Here is a 16,146-nt window from a genome sequence, read left to right on the forward strand (position 1 = left end):
AATCTGACAACGCAGAGTTCTATCTTATACTATCGAAGTTTCACCCCCCTGCTGTCAGCTGTCAAATGATAAAAAAACCAAACCTTCAACTGTCATTTATTTGTTATAATTTTCGTGCTTTTGAGTATTTGCAGAATATGGTGGGAGGTTCTTTGTGGGGGTAGATCACCCGAAACGAATTCACACGTTCCCGGTGTTTACCGGATTTAATAAGGCAGCGATGCCCGCCGGCCGATAAACATTCATAACGGAGGCCAATTTGTTAAACTGGTGGACACGTGACCGGGCGGACGCAAAAATAGTCGTGGACACGTGGCGGGCGCCGCACACCGCGATTTAATATTGCCTTTGATATAGATTTCCTTCTGTGCAGTTCACGTCGACATTCCACTGTTTTCTTTTTGTTGTTACAGCAGTACGATCTTCCAGGTGAGTGAGGTCACGTGTCACTCGAGCTCATCGCCACGTGACCACTTGACAGCTCATCGATCATATTGTTTATCGGGAAAGTCGCGAAACGTGCCCTAATCTGGATTTTTACCTGCGCGGCTTAAGTGCCGTATGGCACAAGTACGTCATCCTTAACGTATTTAATTAAGTTTGAATCATTAATCAAGATGGTGGTTGATTACTCCTAAAAAATCAATCGATCATCCGGAGAGGAGGGGATAAAAACAAAAGAGCCCTAATAAGACGTTCATTTGTAAACGCGCCCTAAGAATTAAAAGGACGCCATCTGTTTCCGGAAAAAGTAATTTGTTAATTGTCATAATTTTTCACAGTAAACTCGTTATTTATCGCGGGGCGACGTCTTGCAGCGACAGACTGGGGAAAAAAATTGAAAATTAAGGAAATTTCAAGGAAAAATCGTCGAGTCAGTGTCATTTTGACCGCCCCCTATAATCGGAAAATGCACTAAGGCTGGGTATACACTAAAACGCAGCTGCTGCCCATTTAGTCACAGTATAGTTGCGTCACTCCAGGACAAGATCAAAGCTGACGCGATTTGTCTCGTTTCAATAATGTGTCACCACGTGGAAATTAGTACAGTGACGTGCCGAACAAATTTTCCTAAATCAATCAAGAACAATTCTAATTGATTGTTGTTCCACAGTAGCCCAAATTATCTTTTATAATGGTGTCCTATACAGGTGTGGTAAATCCAAAACCGCGCAACGGACAGAGAAACGTAGGTAATTGCATGCGCGGGAGAAAGACAAAAAACGAAAAAAATATCAAGTAGGCCATATTTTTAGCGCGCTGTTGCCAAACGCCGTAAGTAAGTTCGTCGAGGGTATTGAATACTTACGGCATTTGGCAACAGCGCGCTAAAAATATGGCCTACTTGATATTTTTTTCGTTTTTTGTCTTTCTCCCGCGCATGCAATTACCTACGTTTCTCTGTCCGTTACACGGTTGTCCTATGGCCGCTTTTGGATTTACCACACCTGTATACTAGATAGTAAGCAGCAATAACTCTTATTTCAGTTCCATCGACATATTAATACTATGTGGCTGTCTTTTTATAAAATTTTCTCATATACAGAGTAATTTTGTTTTTAAATTGTTCCTATGGACCAAATTTGCTTGGAAAAAATTTCATATAATGTAATATTGATAGGAAACAAAAATAGTCAAAGAAAATTATAATAATTCTAGTACAATGTGTCATTCTCAGTACTCTCCACAAACCAAAGGTCCATTTAGGATTTTAGTAATCTTTGGTTAAATATAAGGAGTGCAATTATGCATGTCGTTATGGTCGAAAATGGCTTGAAATAAATTGCTGTTTTAATACAATTTCCAATAGTACTGGATATTGATTATAAGCAAAAATAGACCTTATTGTTACTGATGAATAGTGAGTTTTTAGTTACTCTATTCCATAAACAAACCAGATTAACCTGGAATACCCCATATGGAAAGAAACACATCATAAACGCGACGCCTATCGACAACAAAGACACAGACCGTCGAGGCGCCCTTAAGGCGCAGCCGCCCGTCCGAAGGGGGCCCTTGAAGCGCCGCCCATCCCGTACGAAAACAATGAACCGAGGTGGGGCGAGTCCCTATTTGGGTGGGACCCAGCAACCCCCTTTTCGACGTTGACAATCGGCGTCGGTTTTGTGCATGCGACAGTTCGGTCGTTTCGATTGTCGCGGCTGGCGTTTTTTTTCCTCCTGGTGTGCGTGCGTGTGACGCTTTTACGTCTTGTTTTTGCCTTTTTCGGTTCTGTCAGTGGCTGTCACCTGTCAAAATGTTGGAGTTTTATCCGCACCACATGAACCTCAATCCGGCCATGTTGCCCGATCACGGCGGTACCATGCCCGGACCCGAATATAATGGACGAACAGGTGAAAAATTTTCAGAGACGCCCTGTAAATGTTGACGTCAAATGTATGACAAAAATTGGTTTAAATTTTCTAGATATGCAGAGAGGACTAATCATATATCGTTCCTACTTGAAAAAGGCTTCAAAATTGAATACAAGTTCACTCTGTACAAATTTTAAATATTTTCAACTGTCTATTTATTTGCTCAATTGTTTTGTCAAATCAAAGTGTAGTTTGACTTATTAGAGCAGATCACGTGACTAAACTAACCCAACTTTTCCATGTTAAATACACCCTAATCAGGGTGCGTATTCTTGAAATGAGGTAAGGGAATTATCAAAAGAAAGACCTGTAGAATGTGACAGGAACCCGCCATTGTCAGCTTTTCCGTCACATTCTATCAACACTTCTCTTGAGAATTCCGTTCGCTGCTTTCAAGAATTAGGCCACTGTACAATTGTATAAAAACTTCTAAAAAAGACGTTTCATTCAATTTGTTATTTGAATTCATTATTAATTTAGAAACAGTGTAATCACGTGATTTGTCACAACAGTTGTCAAATAGTGCTGATGCCAATTCTACATGTGCACTCTGTGATTGGTCAAAAAAGGCAGCTTTCAGCTTGCTGCTTTTTTGTGACCAATCACAACACTGATGGTGAACTTGTTGACAGTGACATATTTAATTTTTAGGTTAAATAATCTTCTGCTCGACTAGTAACGGGATTCAGTCAATATTAGCTTTCACTTTCGCGGCTTAGAAATGTCTTGAGAGCCATTGAGGCGTATGGCATTCCTTTTCGCGCCCCGTCGAGCACCAAATAGAGCGTGTGACGTTTTGGCATTTAGATTGCCAGAGCAATAGCCTGCGATAATTGCCCCCAGTTGAATTAGGGCCCTATTAGGGCACATACCTAAGTCAGAACCTGTATAGAGTCAAACAACCACCAAGAACGTATAATTATACTGATGTGAGACGACTTATCTCAAAATAACTATAGAGCTATAACAATAATCATAGAGCAATTAAAATCTAGTTGACTATTCTTTAATTTGATTTTTGAACACTTTGCAGCACATAATTTGCTTTTTTTCTACTTAAAGCCAAATTGAGAAAGAGTATGAGAACTATTAATGACAGATCCTGAAAAAGAACAGAAATTAAAAACATACAAAATAAAATTAAATATAATAAAACGTGCGTCATAACCACTTGAATTATGAAACATTGTAAGTTTACTCTCTTTTATGGTAAGTTTGTGATAGATCATTCCTTAACCGATCACAAAGCTCAAATTTACGCAAATACTGCACACTGGGACTTATCCAAAGTGATAAATAAAAGAAAAAAAGAATAGCACAATTCCGGAAGCAATTTCGGTTTCCTTTGCGGGACCCTTCGACACTTTTACTTCCTTCCGATATTTTATGACAGTCGACACGTGCAACAAATTACCTCCATTCCCCATATAATACATTATACCGTAGAGGTTTATTATTCGTAGTCCCTATCCAGTTTGAATCATTCAAAAGTAAACTTTCAGGAACACTGAAATGAATTCAAATAGCCGGAATTAAAGGTATTTGTTTCTGGAATTACCAAATAAGGGGTAGGGGGAATTTTCCCAAACCGCATTCGCACCCAAAAGCGCGTATATTTTAGACAAAAACGGGGTTTTTGTTCCAGATTTGCCCAATCCCGCTTCGCTAATTAAACGGGAACAAACCCAGGACACCTGCGAGGGTTGCGGTCGTAAAATCCACGACAGGTACCTGATGCGAGTGGCAGACGCCAGCTGGCACGAGCATTGTTTGTGTTGCAGCGTTTGCGGAATTTTACTGGCCCATTCCTGCTACACTAGAAACACGAAATTGTACTGCAAGGCTGATTACGATAGGTACGTACACACCCTGTATATAAGTCAGAAAAACAAAGTGTGTCATACACCTTTAAGTTATGAAATCTGTAAAACAGTCTTAAAGTTCCACCTCAACTTGGTTTAAATAATACAATTGCTAGTCACACTCAGCAATTTAAGACTATTCCAGGAAAAAGCACAATTTAACATTTTTAGGGACTTTTTTGGAGCATAATCAGGGGGTAATTCTTCCCGACGGTAGTTTTATATTAAGTAAGATAGGGAGAGCACAAAAGATCCAGCACAACAAAGGGCGGCCCGTTATTATTAAACGGGCCGACGCCTCGCGACGCTTATATTAGACGCCAAAAACGGTGGATAGAGAGGAGCGGGGGGAAGAAATATTTAAACGGAAACGTGCTATTCGACTGAGCAGGCATATTTTATTAAAGAATTTTTATTCTTTTTTGGGGGCTCGTGCACTTTGTATTTCGGAGGCGCGTTCACGTGGATTTTAATGCTCCCAGATGTGGAACGGCAAAATTGCCGATTTCAGTTGCCTGGAAAAAACTTCAAAAGAGTTTTTTAATTTAGGGTTTTTTTGAGTTCAAATATTTTGCTTGCAGGATATTTGGTGTAAAATGCTCCAGATGCGGAGATCGCTTACTCCCCCAGGAAATGGTAATGCGAGCCCAACAACACGTCTACCATTTGCCTTGTTTCGTCTGCGTGGTGTGCTGCCAACCCTTACAAAAAGGTATTATTATCCTCAACCCAACTAATTTACTGTAACTAACTAAACTATTTGTATAGGAGAACAATTTATTCTGCGCTCAGGACAGTTGTTCTGCAGACAGGACTTTGAAAAAGAACTGTATTTGATGCAACAGTCCCATAGTGGAGACGAAGACCTGCTAGATGAAAACAGTAGACCTAGAGATGGTAGAAGAGGCCCTAAACGACCTAGAACTATATTGACCTCAGCTCAACGGAGGCAGTTTAAAGCGTCATTTGAAGTAATAACTTATGTTAGACATTAGGGCCAAACTAAACTGTGCTTTGTTCTAGGTGAGTCCGAAACCTTGCCGAAAAGTCCGTGAAGCCCTGGCCAAGGAAACCGGTCTGAGCGTGCGAGTGGTGCAGGTGTGGTTCCAGAATCAACGAGCCAAAATGAAAAAAATCCAACGGAAACAAAAACAAGAAGACGGCAAATCACCGAGCGATAAAGAAAAGAGCGAAAAGGACGACAAAAGTATTAAACAAGAAGCCAGCCCTACCAGTAGCGAATTTGGAATGGGTTTGGGTTATGGGAGTTCCGCACAGCCCTTAAACCCTAACATGCCCTATTCCCCTGACGGTAACTTAAACCTAAATTCAACTTGATGAGTAATGAACATTATTTTTTATCCTTCAGACAACTACCCAGCTCATTCAGGAGAATCATTCTGCAGTTCAGATATTTCACTGGATGACAGTACAAACTTTGACCATCTGGACGAGGCCACTTCCGACACAATGTCCATCCAGAATTTGGATTTACAGTCGCAGTCCCATCACAATGAGACTCACAATAACACATCAAATAGCGTGGCCAATCCCATTGACAAGCTCTACCTCATGCAAAACTCTTATTTCAACACTGAACATTAATAATTTTCCTATTCTTTTGCTCAACTCAATTTTGTGTGGTATTCTAGTCATTTGTTTTATTTTAGTTGACCTGAGGGCCTGTCTGTATATATTACCTATATGCAAACAAAATTCAAGAACAAATCTGGTCGAATTATTAATTGTGATGGACTATGATGAATTATGCCAAATATATTATAGTGTTTCATATTCTCTAGATTTTATTATGTATATTTCAAATAAAATATTTTAAAGACAACTTTATTTTCCTTATAATACCAGATATTCGAAATTGTGTTTTTAAAAAAGAAAACAGTCACAGTACTGAAGTATTGGTTTATTGTTATTTACTATACTTATTAATATGTGTGTAAACTTAGAAAAAAACTTAGAAAATAACCATCATATTATCACTGCAACTTTCAGTCTGTGCATCTTATACTAATGTAGTAATTCAATTTATCTAGTTGGGGCTGTAGCTTCTTTCCTGGCAGCATCTTGCAATAGTTGGGTATCCACTTCATCTGCAGGCAGCTGCACGTAACGCACTACTGATCCTCTGATAAAGCAGTTTTTAACTGATAACTGAAACCAATGTGACTCAAATTACTTACAAGGAATGGATATAGTGTACTCACCATATGAGGATATTTATCAGTGTCTGTGACACTGATATCGGTTAGTTTGATGTTCAGGTACTGGTCTACTGAATGTAGAGTGCCGCAAATGCTGCAACAAGACAAAAAATGCACTTTGGTATGGTAGAAATGACCCCTCTGCCTGAACTTACCTTAGGTCGTTTTTCAGCTCGACTACCACGTCTTTGCCCACCAGACTCTTGAAAAATGAGTAGAAAAGCTACACATTTAAAAGAAACATATTAATTTGTTGGAATAAGGAGTAAATACAGTTTTATTACCATTTTTGTAGAACTGGTTTGCAATCACAACCGCAAATATTAGCCTAAAAAAGTGAGGTTAGGGTCACATCACGTCACTTCATCTGTTTATCAGTCATCTGTCGAAATTCTACTGTCACTAGTGTCACAACACGTAACTGTCATAACACTTTTATGTTTATTGTTTATAAACACATTATTTTTTAATTTTCTTTTGAACTTATGGCTTTTTATCAATTTGATTAGTGTCATTATTAGTGAAGTTATTAACTAAACAAGGTAATACATTGTTGTGATTAGTTTAATGCAGTGTAGGAGTGTGCGACCATTCAGTTCGGGGCTCAACACCCCAAATGCAAATATTTCCTATTCAAAATTTAACTCTATTTTACCGTTAAATTTAATGAATTTCTTGTTTTTACCGTTTTTTAATCACTTTTTTTACAACCTTTTAGGTCACTCATCTACGACGTCCAGTTTTCCAATGGAAAAACAGTCTAATAAAACTTCTCAAGATCTACCTGAACTTCTTCCAGGCCCTTTCCAAGATGAGTTTGACGCTTTTCGCAAGTATTATAACGTAATAATGTATGTTTTACACTCACAAAAGGTGGGAGTAGCATAAAAGTTTAAATTTGTAGCACTCCATCAGTCAAAAGTGTGGCATCACAGTTAGTTGATGACATTTACACATTACCTCATAAAGACTGCTGCAAACGATCTGATCAAGTCAAGATCAAAACTGATCAAAACGTCAAAGTCCCAGACATTTCAGCACCAAGCAAAACCATTGAATTTGCCCATGAACTCATCAGAATAGAGTAAGACAAACACTGACTTAAGTACACTAATTTGCTGGTGTTTTGCAGTGAAACGCGGTCGAAAGGTCGGGGTTTAGTGGCCACTGGAAATTTTGAGGTGGGCGATTTATTAATCAATGAAAAAGCCACAGTGATGCAAGTTGATCCACTGTGTATTTGTTTGGAAGGAGAGCATAAAATGTATAGATGCCATCATTGTGCCTGTGCTGTTCATAAATTTTACAGGTGAGTTTTCAAAAATTGTTTCTTGTCCAAGCCCCAAAGTGAATATAAACTGGTAAGTTTTGTTCAGTTGACTGTTGTTCTTTACCTCTACAACTGTCTGAAACCTTCCAAGAATTGTTTTAAATTGCCAGAAGGCTCTAGAGTCATTTTTAAAGTATCAGAAGTCTGTAAATGCCACTGACAATGTTCTAACAAGTGCCAGAAGTCTCTAGAACTGTCTGAAACCTTCCAAGAATGGTTTTAAACTGCCAGAAGGCTCTAGAGCCATTTTGAAAGTATCAGAAGTTTGTAAATGCCACTAACAATTTTTTAAAATCTGCCAGAAGCTTCTACAACTGACTTAAACCTTCCCAGAGGCTCTAGAGCCATTTTTAAAGTATCAGAAGTCTGTAAATGCCACTGACAATGTTCTAACAAGTGCCAGAAGTCTCTACAATTGTCTTGAACCTTCTCAGAATTGTTTTAAATTGTCAGAATGCTTTAGAGCCATTTTGAAAGTACCAGAAGTCTGTAAATATCGCTGACAATCTTCTAAAATCTGCCAGAGGCTTCTACAACTGTCTTAAACCTTCCCAGAGGCTCTAGAGCCATTTTGAAAGTGCCAGAGCACTCTACGTACTACTGCACACCTTTTAGAAGTTGCCAGCGGCCTCTACAAGTGTTCTAAATCTTATAAAACTGGTGTTTGTAACGCAACAGATTATATAATTATAAAATATGAATCAACAGTGTTTTTTCCTCTTTAGTTGTACAGGTTGCAACATAGTGGCATATTGTTCAACATCATGCTTGATACAGTCATACTACCACTATCACAGGTTTGAATGTGAAGGCTTTCAGAGGCATTTCTGGAAACTGGAAAAAACTGACTTTAGGTACTTTAATTTTAACCAAATCCATGTAAATTACCTTGAAACAGATATGATAATTTCAGTTATATCGCCTTCCGAATGGTGCTTTATGGTGCGCGATACAGCTTCGACAAAAAGGTTCCGTCCCATACAAAATGGGGTAAAAACGGTTACAACTATCCTTATATGTATAAGTTGGTCAGCAACTTTGACAAATTGCCCCTTAAGCTTGTTTACGAGATTTTGGAAGTAAGTTTCAATGCAGTTTTTTGCGGAGATTTTACTGTTATTGCGCGTGTAGAAGGGGGCAAGGACTGTAATGTATTTGGCAATCAGAACGAACTTTTTCAAAACTTTTCAAGAAGACAACGAGGACGGATTGCATATGTATATAGGGGGGTTGTTTGTGAAGCACTATTGTCAAGCTCAAGTCAATGCGATACAGGTGAAGTTCCCGAATTTCGATTCAGGATATTCATTTAACGTTACCGGTGGCACTGGTAAAGCGATTTGCCCTACGATCGCTCTTATCAATCATTCGTGTTCGCCCAACGCTGTTGTCATGTAAGTCTCTAATTTTTCCACCTTTAATAAGTTGTTTTATCATTGGGGTGTAATAAATACAACAACAAACTAAGAATATAATTATTTCAGACCGCGCAATAATCAGTTCCTAGTCAAGGCTATTAAACCCATAAAAAAAGACGAGGAAATCACAATCGCATACCATGAAATCAACATATTTCTACCCTACGATCAACGACGACTTCTAATGAGTCACTACTTTTTCTTTCAGACTTTGTGCAATTGCTCGTTTTGCGTACACGAAAATTCTTGGGTGATTTTGCTATTAATTTTTGTATTTTAACGTTTATTTTAATAGTGTAAAATTCCAGTTTGAATACGCTTATCGGTGTAAATTATGCTCAAACGGACGATGCAAAAAAGTCCAACTAAACAACGACGAATGGACATTGGCCTGCAATACCTGTCTCAAACACACAGAAATTGCACTTAAAAATGAAAAGGCTGTGGATATTGCAATTAAATGGTGTATGTTATTGTTAAGCTGGTAAAAGTGGTCCTAAGTCAGTTTTAATTTGAATGTTAACCAGACCAATCAACCTACGAAATTGATCCTTTGCTAAGGGTGCTCAGTTGCTACCAGCAAATGTTTCCCCACGATTCTTGGATGCTTCTTGATTTGTACAGGATTTTGTTTGAAAAGTATTCGGCATGGGGTGGTTAGTAATAGCACCATAAAACATACTTTTTACTCTACTGTACAATGTATTTGCAGAGTGGCCAGTGGAAACAATCAAATACGGCCTAAACTACTTTGAGTGCGTCGAAAATTACGTGTGTCGACTATATCCGCCCTTACTGGAAGCCAAGTTAAAGTTTTTCTTCAATTCAGTCAACAGTCGAGAGTTTTCCACGCTGATTGGCGTATCCGATGAGCACTAGTAAGTTTTTAAAAATTAGCAACGTCAAACCATTGATACTTTTTCGGTAAGCCAGTGTTGTAAATGTACTCCAGGCATTTACGACGTCTAAAATGTCACTAAGTCCAATTTTCCTGTTTATTTTATGATAAGGTCCCATGTGGAGCATTTGCGTTAATCACTTTGTAATTCAAGTCAAAAACTTGTGATTAAACGTAAATACTTTACATGTGGACTTTTGTTACGTACGGAAAGCTGGTGTGTTTGTTACAACCCGCTATAGGGTGTTCGTTTTTAAAGCATTTAGTCCCCAGACCAGTAAAATAAATATGTCCCAATTGGGTGGCCGTTTTGGTTCCCACAGATTTCAGACACTTGTAAAACTCATCGTCACAATCGCAGTTTAACCTAAAAATGTTACTAAGAACAACAGTTGTTCAAAAAAAGTTGTTTTCAAGCAGTGAAACGAAACGTGGTGCGTCTGGTTGCAAAATACAAGACAATACTGTCTGATTCTCGAAGGTGAAACTTGAAAAACCTTTTTAAAAGTGTCAGAGTCCTCTAGGACCATCTTGAAGGTACCAGAGACCTCAAAATGTTAATGAGAATTGTTTTAAAAGTGCCAGAAGCCTTTACAAGTCTCTTACACCTTCCAACAATTTTTTTAAATTGGCAGAAACCTTAAGAACATTTTTAAAAGTGCCAGAGGCTTTTAGGACCATTTTTACAGTGCCAGAGCCTTCTAGATACTACTGCAAACCTTCTAGAAATTGGCAGAGTCCTCAACAAGTGCCTTAAACCTTCCAAGAATTGTTTTAAATTGCCAGAAGGCCTTAGAGCCATTGTCAAAGTATCAGAAGTCTGTAAATGCCACTGACAATGTTCTAACAAGTGCCAGAAGTCTCTATAACTGTCTTGAACCTTCTCAGAATTGTTTTAAATTGCCAGAGGCATCTACAAGTATCTTAAACCTTCCAAGAAGTTTTTTAAATTGCCAGAAGGCTTTAGAGCCATTTTGAAAGTGTCAGAGACCTCAAAATGCTACTGAGAATTGTTTTAAAAGTGCCAGAAGCCTCTACAAGTCTCTTACACCTTCCAAGAATTGTTTTAAAAGTTTCTCTATAGACATCCCAAATCAAGTACTTTCTCTTTGATGTTAAACACATCTTCAGTAAAACTTTTCTCCCCAGACTCTCCTGACATACTTCAAGGAGTTTTTTTCTGTCAATATTTAATATTCTCCAGGTGGTCATTTCAGGCAGTTTACACTTCAATTTTTGAATCATTAACACAACATACCTGGTATAAAAAGAAGGGTTTTCCAGTCCGTGATTAGTTTGGTGTCCCTCAATAATATCAGGGCACATATCGTGAGTTCGGCAACACTTGTCCGTATCTCTTTCCGGACCTAGGTCCGAGTCATTTGCGGCAATATTTCCGGCTCCGCACCATTTAGTTCCTGAAATTTCATTTCTTTACTTACCTGAAAAACCTTCTAAATCAAATTACCTACCAGGGTAAATGAAGAACCAATTGGGAACTCTACGTTCACCCGATCTGCCTAAATCATCATCTATCTCGTTCAGGTCCACATCAACATCATTGTCCCAAGTGATCTTGTAACCTGAGGAATAGACGACGGTTAACAAAATTCCAGTTAACCGTATTACAAACATGTTGTTCTAACATTTAATCAACCAGTGACGTTGTCTTTTATATGTTATTTTCTTAGCATATATTTGGTGATAAGGTAGTGTAAATACAACCTTAATCGTCCGAATTTACAAATTAGGTCAGCACCCAATTAGCATAAATGCTAATTTAAATTAAACTAGAACTAAACGTTAACAAAAACTCAATTTTCAGCGATATAATCAATCACTTTGCCGAACTTTGTGGCAAAGTCAAAAAAGACGTGATGTTCTACGTGCCCAATGAGTACATGGACTTTTACCACTTGGGCCTGTTGAAAAAACTGGACGATCTCAGAACCCAAATTAACCAGTTGGAGTAATTTTTCTTTCCCGGAACCAAAACTTAAAAAAAAGCCGAATTATTTGGGTTCCTACCGACCAAAAAGTCTGATTAATTAAGTTTCAGTTGGTTTTACTGTTGTTGGGCCACAAAGTACTACTTTCTGGGGTTTTCGTTGACCGAAATATGTTATCAAACCAATGATATTGTTTTCACATAAGTAATAGAAAACTTGGAGGTAATGAGACACCCTGTTAATTATTTTACCGTTTTCTTGAGTTTTGCAAGATGATTTCAATTATATACAGGGTTGTCCGTTTTTTTTTTAAATACATAATTAAATGAGGGCATTTTTTCTTGTAGAAACTCTGTGATGAAAATATAATTTTTGTTATTTCCACTAAGACCAATCACAAATTAGGGAGTAGTAATCCCAACACACTGGATGGTTTGTGATTGGCCTAACTAACTACATTATTTGAGGTCACGTGACTGCTTTAAAAAATTTAAATTTCAACTGTTTTGATTCTTTTTTAAACTTTGACAGTTTCAAATGTAATTTTTCCAGGGTCTCCTGAGTGTTTACTGAATTTCAACTTTGACACTTCGAATTTGACGTTCGGCAACATTTTCACATTTCAAATTGTACTTATCAGGGTCACGTGAGTGTTTTGACTATTTCATGAAGAATTTTTTTTTTCTGTTATCATGCAACTTATTCTGACTTTCTTGAAATTCTATTTAAAAATGTAAAACATCAAAAATAAAAATAAGAAAACGTAATAAACAATTTCTGTTTGATTATTTATTTATTGTTTGAACAAAGGCATTTGACAGTTGTGTCATCAGTGTCTTCGTGTGTTTTCACATCCCTAGGTAGACGTCCTCATCAGGTGGTCACGTGACCAACTTTTGAATGTCGTTCCATCTGTTTTATTGACAGACACTATAAGATACGCTGATTGGTTCGAAAGAAAAAAATTGTTGCTTTTTGTCTAGAATACCCCAAAAACTAGTACTTTAAAGGTTTCGTTTACTTTTTTTAAGCACAAACACAGTTGTGTGAGTTATTGTTGATTTATTAAGTGACTATTTGGCAACAATGTATGCAAAGTTATTTTCCGCTAAACAGTATTTTTCGTTATATTAAGGAACTGGAGAACAGATCCATAAATTGAGCTGTGAGTTTGTTGTTACCTCTCTTTTATTTAATTTCTAAGATTTTGTTACTCGTTTCCTGTTGTTGTAGTATTGAGTTTTAGTTGTTATCAAACAGCAATACTTGATACGAAATATTACAAAGTTTTTGTGATTCGTTTGTGTTTGATTTAAAAGAGAGTAGAAACCTAATTCGTGGATTCGTAGTTGAGTGGTCTGTCACTAGGTGGCTCCACGATGCCCTTCCAAAAACTTCTGGTGAACATACCGACCGCAGATGTACACGACACGTTCACTTGTGGGGCAACTCCGCCACAATTGTTCCGTAATTAATCAATGTCGTTTCAAGAGGAGATTAATATCTTAAGGAGCTGAAACAAAGACATCTCTTGGGTGTTCTTTTTTTTTTTTTTTGGTTAATCATATGGTAAGCTGTTACCATTAGACCTAGTGGTAGAGGTGCAGAGATTTTATTTTAATTCATTTGGAAATATGGTTATAATGATTGTGTTCACTCTTATTAAACTGTATAATACTACTATAGTTTGGTTTGCCCTAATATACAGAAAAGAAAATCAAGACATGCTTTTGCACCTGTTCTTAAGTGGATGCACCTGTCCCCTTTTCTTATAAATAATTGTATAATAATCATAAAAAAGGTCGCCAGCTGGGGTGTTAAACACGTTTTTCCCTTCTTCGTACCTGATGCGTTTTGGTTGCAACCCGCATCGACCCGCTTGGTTATTACCTGGTTAAGACATAAAATTGTTTAGGCGCGTGCTCCTTTATCCCCCGGGTCGTGGGGGGGTATTTTAAACTTTTCCTCGTCGGATTGTTGTAATCGGAGCAATAAAACGACTTTTATGAGCAGAACCAGACAGTTTTATTGTCCTCTGGACGCGTCTGTAAATCGTCCAATTTTACCTGTTGTTTATGCGTTACGGGATTTTTATGGGCCGAAACGGGATTGATGTGTTGTTTAGCGGCCCTTTTAATAAAATCCTAGGACTGGTAGAATTTTGCCTTTTACATGTCCAGTGGCGTAGGTTACTTTTTACAAGAAACAGAGTTAAAGCAAGAGGGTGACTGAAACAAACACTGTAAAGGTGCCACCCAAACATGAGAAACGAGATATGTGTGTGTAATATCTTGATTGATTCTCTGTTCCAATTTCGCGTGTAGTCGACACACCCCCTATATACAGGGTGGTCCAAACTCCAAGCCAGCAAATCCTAAAACTGGGCCACAAGAATTGATTTAATTTTTGAAAATAATCTGAAAAGTTGCACAGCTGCACATGTGATGACCTTTTCTTAAGAAAAGTTTGTTGGTTTCGGAATTAAAATAAAAGAGCTGTTTTTATGGGGTTTGCTAGCTCCGCTAGGGGGCACTTCTCACGATACTTTCCACCTGTATCCTAACAATCAATTTGGACCACCCTGTATGTATAAACTGTTCGATTCTGAAATGTCGAGCAAGAAAGTCCATATCCTTTCACCGTTTAATGCCGATTAAAATCAGGTGACGTCAGTATATATAATGTTACTTGATCTGGTTTCTAAATACTTATTTGGTGTTCAAATACAATGTAAGAGTAAAAAAATGCAAATAAATTTAACCTTAGACAATTGAGAGAATTCCGCAAATAATTATATTAAAATATATGGAAGTGGTAATTTATGCTGACTGAATTTTTATATCGGAATTATAGCAAAACTTGTCTGATATCCTTGACATTTTAGACCAAAAAAAATCACCCTCAACCATATTATTATGATTGAAACTAAATGGGTGTTCAGTTGATGTTATGGGAAATTTGCAAATCCAAACTTTCACGCATTAATTATTATGAATTTTTTTCTAATTGCACACTAAAACGAACACGAACACCCGTTAAGTTTTACGATGCTTTCCTGAGCAGTTCCCAACGACTAATTACCTCTCCAGTTTTGTTTTTTCTCTCTAAGAGTCCAATAATTACGGGCCGCTTACATAACACTTTCAATGGGCCTTAGAACTCATCGGGCAGCTGTTAATTTCGGTATTTTTAGGCCCGGAAGATTCCAGGACGGGCACGAAAAACTACTTAAATTTAGAAGACGATTTTGCAATGTTAAAGTGAACAACCGGCAACAACGCAGTCTGTCATCTGTCAATCGAGAAGGTTAGGTTTGTGTGAGTTGTTTACAGAGTAAAACAAGATTTAAATAATATCAATCATTTCAAAATTCCTAATGGTAGTGTGGTACATACAGATTACTGTAAACAATAGTAAAACACTGAAAATTGTTAAATTTTGTCACCCAACTGCGCTAGTGTCAGTTGTACGTATAGGACAATGACTAGTATACTAGTACTGGAGGTGATACTCAAGTTACCTAAAATGTAACTGTTATTATGCTTTCTTATATTAGTTTCTGGTTTAATATTAGAAATCAGACTTTAAGGGAACTGAATCTATATAAATAAATCTTTGATTTTGCGAATTCACACCACAAAACCACCTATTATGTAAGTCACTAAATACCTGGTTTCGTAAAGTTTTGGCACAAATTTGTGTCCGAGGACAATCACCTCAGTTTTGTAGGTTGCTAATTGTAGTGTTGATGTAGTCTTTTGACCTCTTTCAATTTTTTTCCCACTAAAACCGAGTACACGCAATGATGTGGGTAAAAGTAGGGCGACATCAGAGGCAGATGGGCAGCTAGCTAGGGAGCCAAGAATAAAAAAAAAACTATTTGTAAACTGTCATTAGGACAAATTGCCCTTATTTCAGCACGGATTACTGATCATAAATGTGTTTCGGTGGGGCAAATAGGCTACAGATTAGATCAAAACCAAAAGTAATATCGAGAAAGCTTACATATATGAAAGTTATATACACGAGATGAAGATCCTGGAGGGCAGTTTACGTAATTTGAAAGTGTATTTTTTTTATATTTCATTATTGGTT

The 16,146-nt window shown here is 37.6% G+C and overlaps 4 protein-coding genes across 6 annotated transcripts; 2 read left to right on the forward strand and 2 right to left on the reverse strand.

Annotated features, from left to right (window-relative positions):
• The first annotated feature begins 2,122 nt into the window (after positions 1–2,122).
• On the forward strand, positions 2,123–6,080 carry Lmx1a (LIM homeobox transcription factor 1 alpha). Its single transcript, XM_081988488.1, has 6 exons — positions 2,123–2,354; positions 4,021–4,231; positions 4,819–4,949; positions 5,006–5,208; positions 5,261–5,549; positions 5,607–6,080. Exons 1-6 carry the CDS (start codon positions 2,258–2,260, stop codon positions 5,840–5,842), a joined length of 1,167 nt encoding a protein of 388 aa, XP_081844614.1. The 5' UTR covers positions 2,123–2,257; the 3' UTR covers positions 5,843–6,080.
• A 63-nt stretch (positions 6,081–6,143) lies between these two features.
• Positions 6,144–6,815, reverse strand: LOC145734873 (U6 snRNA-associated Sm-like protein LSm2). Its single transcript, XM_081988495.1, has 4 exons — positions 6,741–6,815; positions 6,612–6,679; positions 6,460–6,550; positions 6,144–6,406 (listed from the first exon to the last, which is right to left on the reverse strand). Exons 1-4 carry the CDS (start codon positions 6,741–6,743, stop codon positions 6,281–6,283), a joined length of 288 nt encoding a protein of 95 aa, XP_081844621.1. The 5' UTR covers positions 6,744–6,815; the 3' UTR covers positions 6,144–6,280.
• A 208-nt stretch (positions 6,816–7,023) lies between these two features.
• On the forward strand, positions 7,024–13,347 carry Smyd4-2 (SET and MYND domain containing, class 4, member 2). 3 transcript variants are annotated; one of them, XM_081988483.1, is made up of 11 exons: positions 7,024–7,307; positions 7,361–7,540; positions 7,589–7,765; positions 8,512–8,640; positions 8,700–8,865; positions 8,918–9,180; positions 9,271–9,454; positions 9,513–9,669; positions 9,732–9,860; positions 9,917–10,082; positions 11,928–13,347. In XM_081988483.1, the coding sequence occupies exons 1-11, from the start codon at positions 7,024–7,026 to the stop codon at positions 12,073–12,075; spliced, it is 1,983 nt and encodes a 660-aa protein (XP_081844609.1). In that variant the 3' UTR covers positions 12,076–13,347. The 3 variants fall into 3 exon arrangements, with proteins under 3 accessions (XP_081844609.1, XP_081844610.1, XP_081844611.1); XM_081988484.1 differs by having other exon boundaries at positions 7,181–7,307; positions 8,685–8,865; XM_081988485.1 differs by having other exon boundaries at positions 7,183–7,299; positions 8,685–8,865.
• Positions 9,887–11,737, reverse strand: LOC145734955 (phospholipase A2-like). The gene is made up of 4 exons (XM_081988630.1): positions 11,575–11,737; positions 11,361–11,520; positions 10,311–10,469; positions 9,887–10,169 (listed from the first exon to the last, which is right to left on the reverse strand). Exons 1-4 carry the CDS (start codon positions 11,735–11,737, stop codon positions 10,091–10,093), a joined length of 561 nt encoding a protein of 186 aa, XP_081844756.1. The 3' UTR covers positions 9,887–10,090.
• Positions 13,348–16,146: the final 2,799 nt, after the last annotated feature.

The sequence above is a fragment of the Ips typographus genome, linkage group LG10 (assembly GCF_016097725.1).
Source record: "Ips typographus isolate SLU linkage group LG10, UJ_Ityp_2.0, whole genome shotgun sequence".
Classification (NCBI taxonomy): domain Eukaryota; kingdom Metazoa; phylum Arthropoda; class Insecta; order Coleoptera; family Curculionidae; genus Ips; species Ips typographus.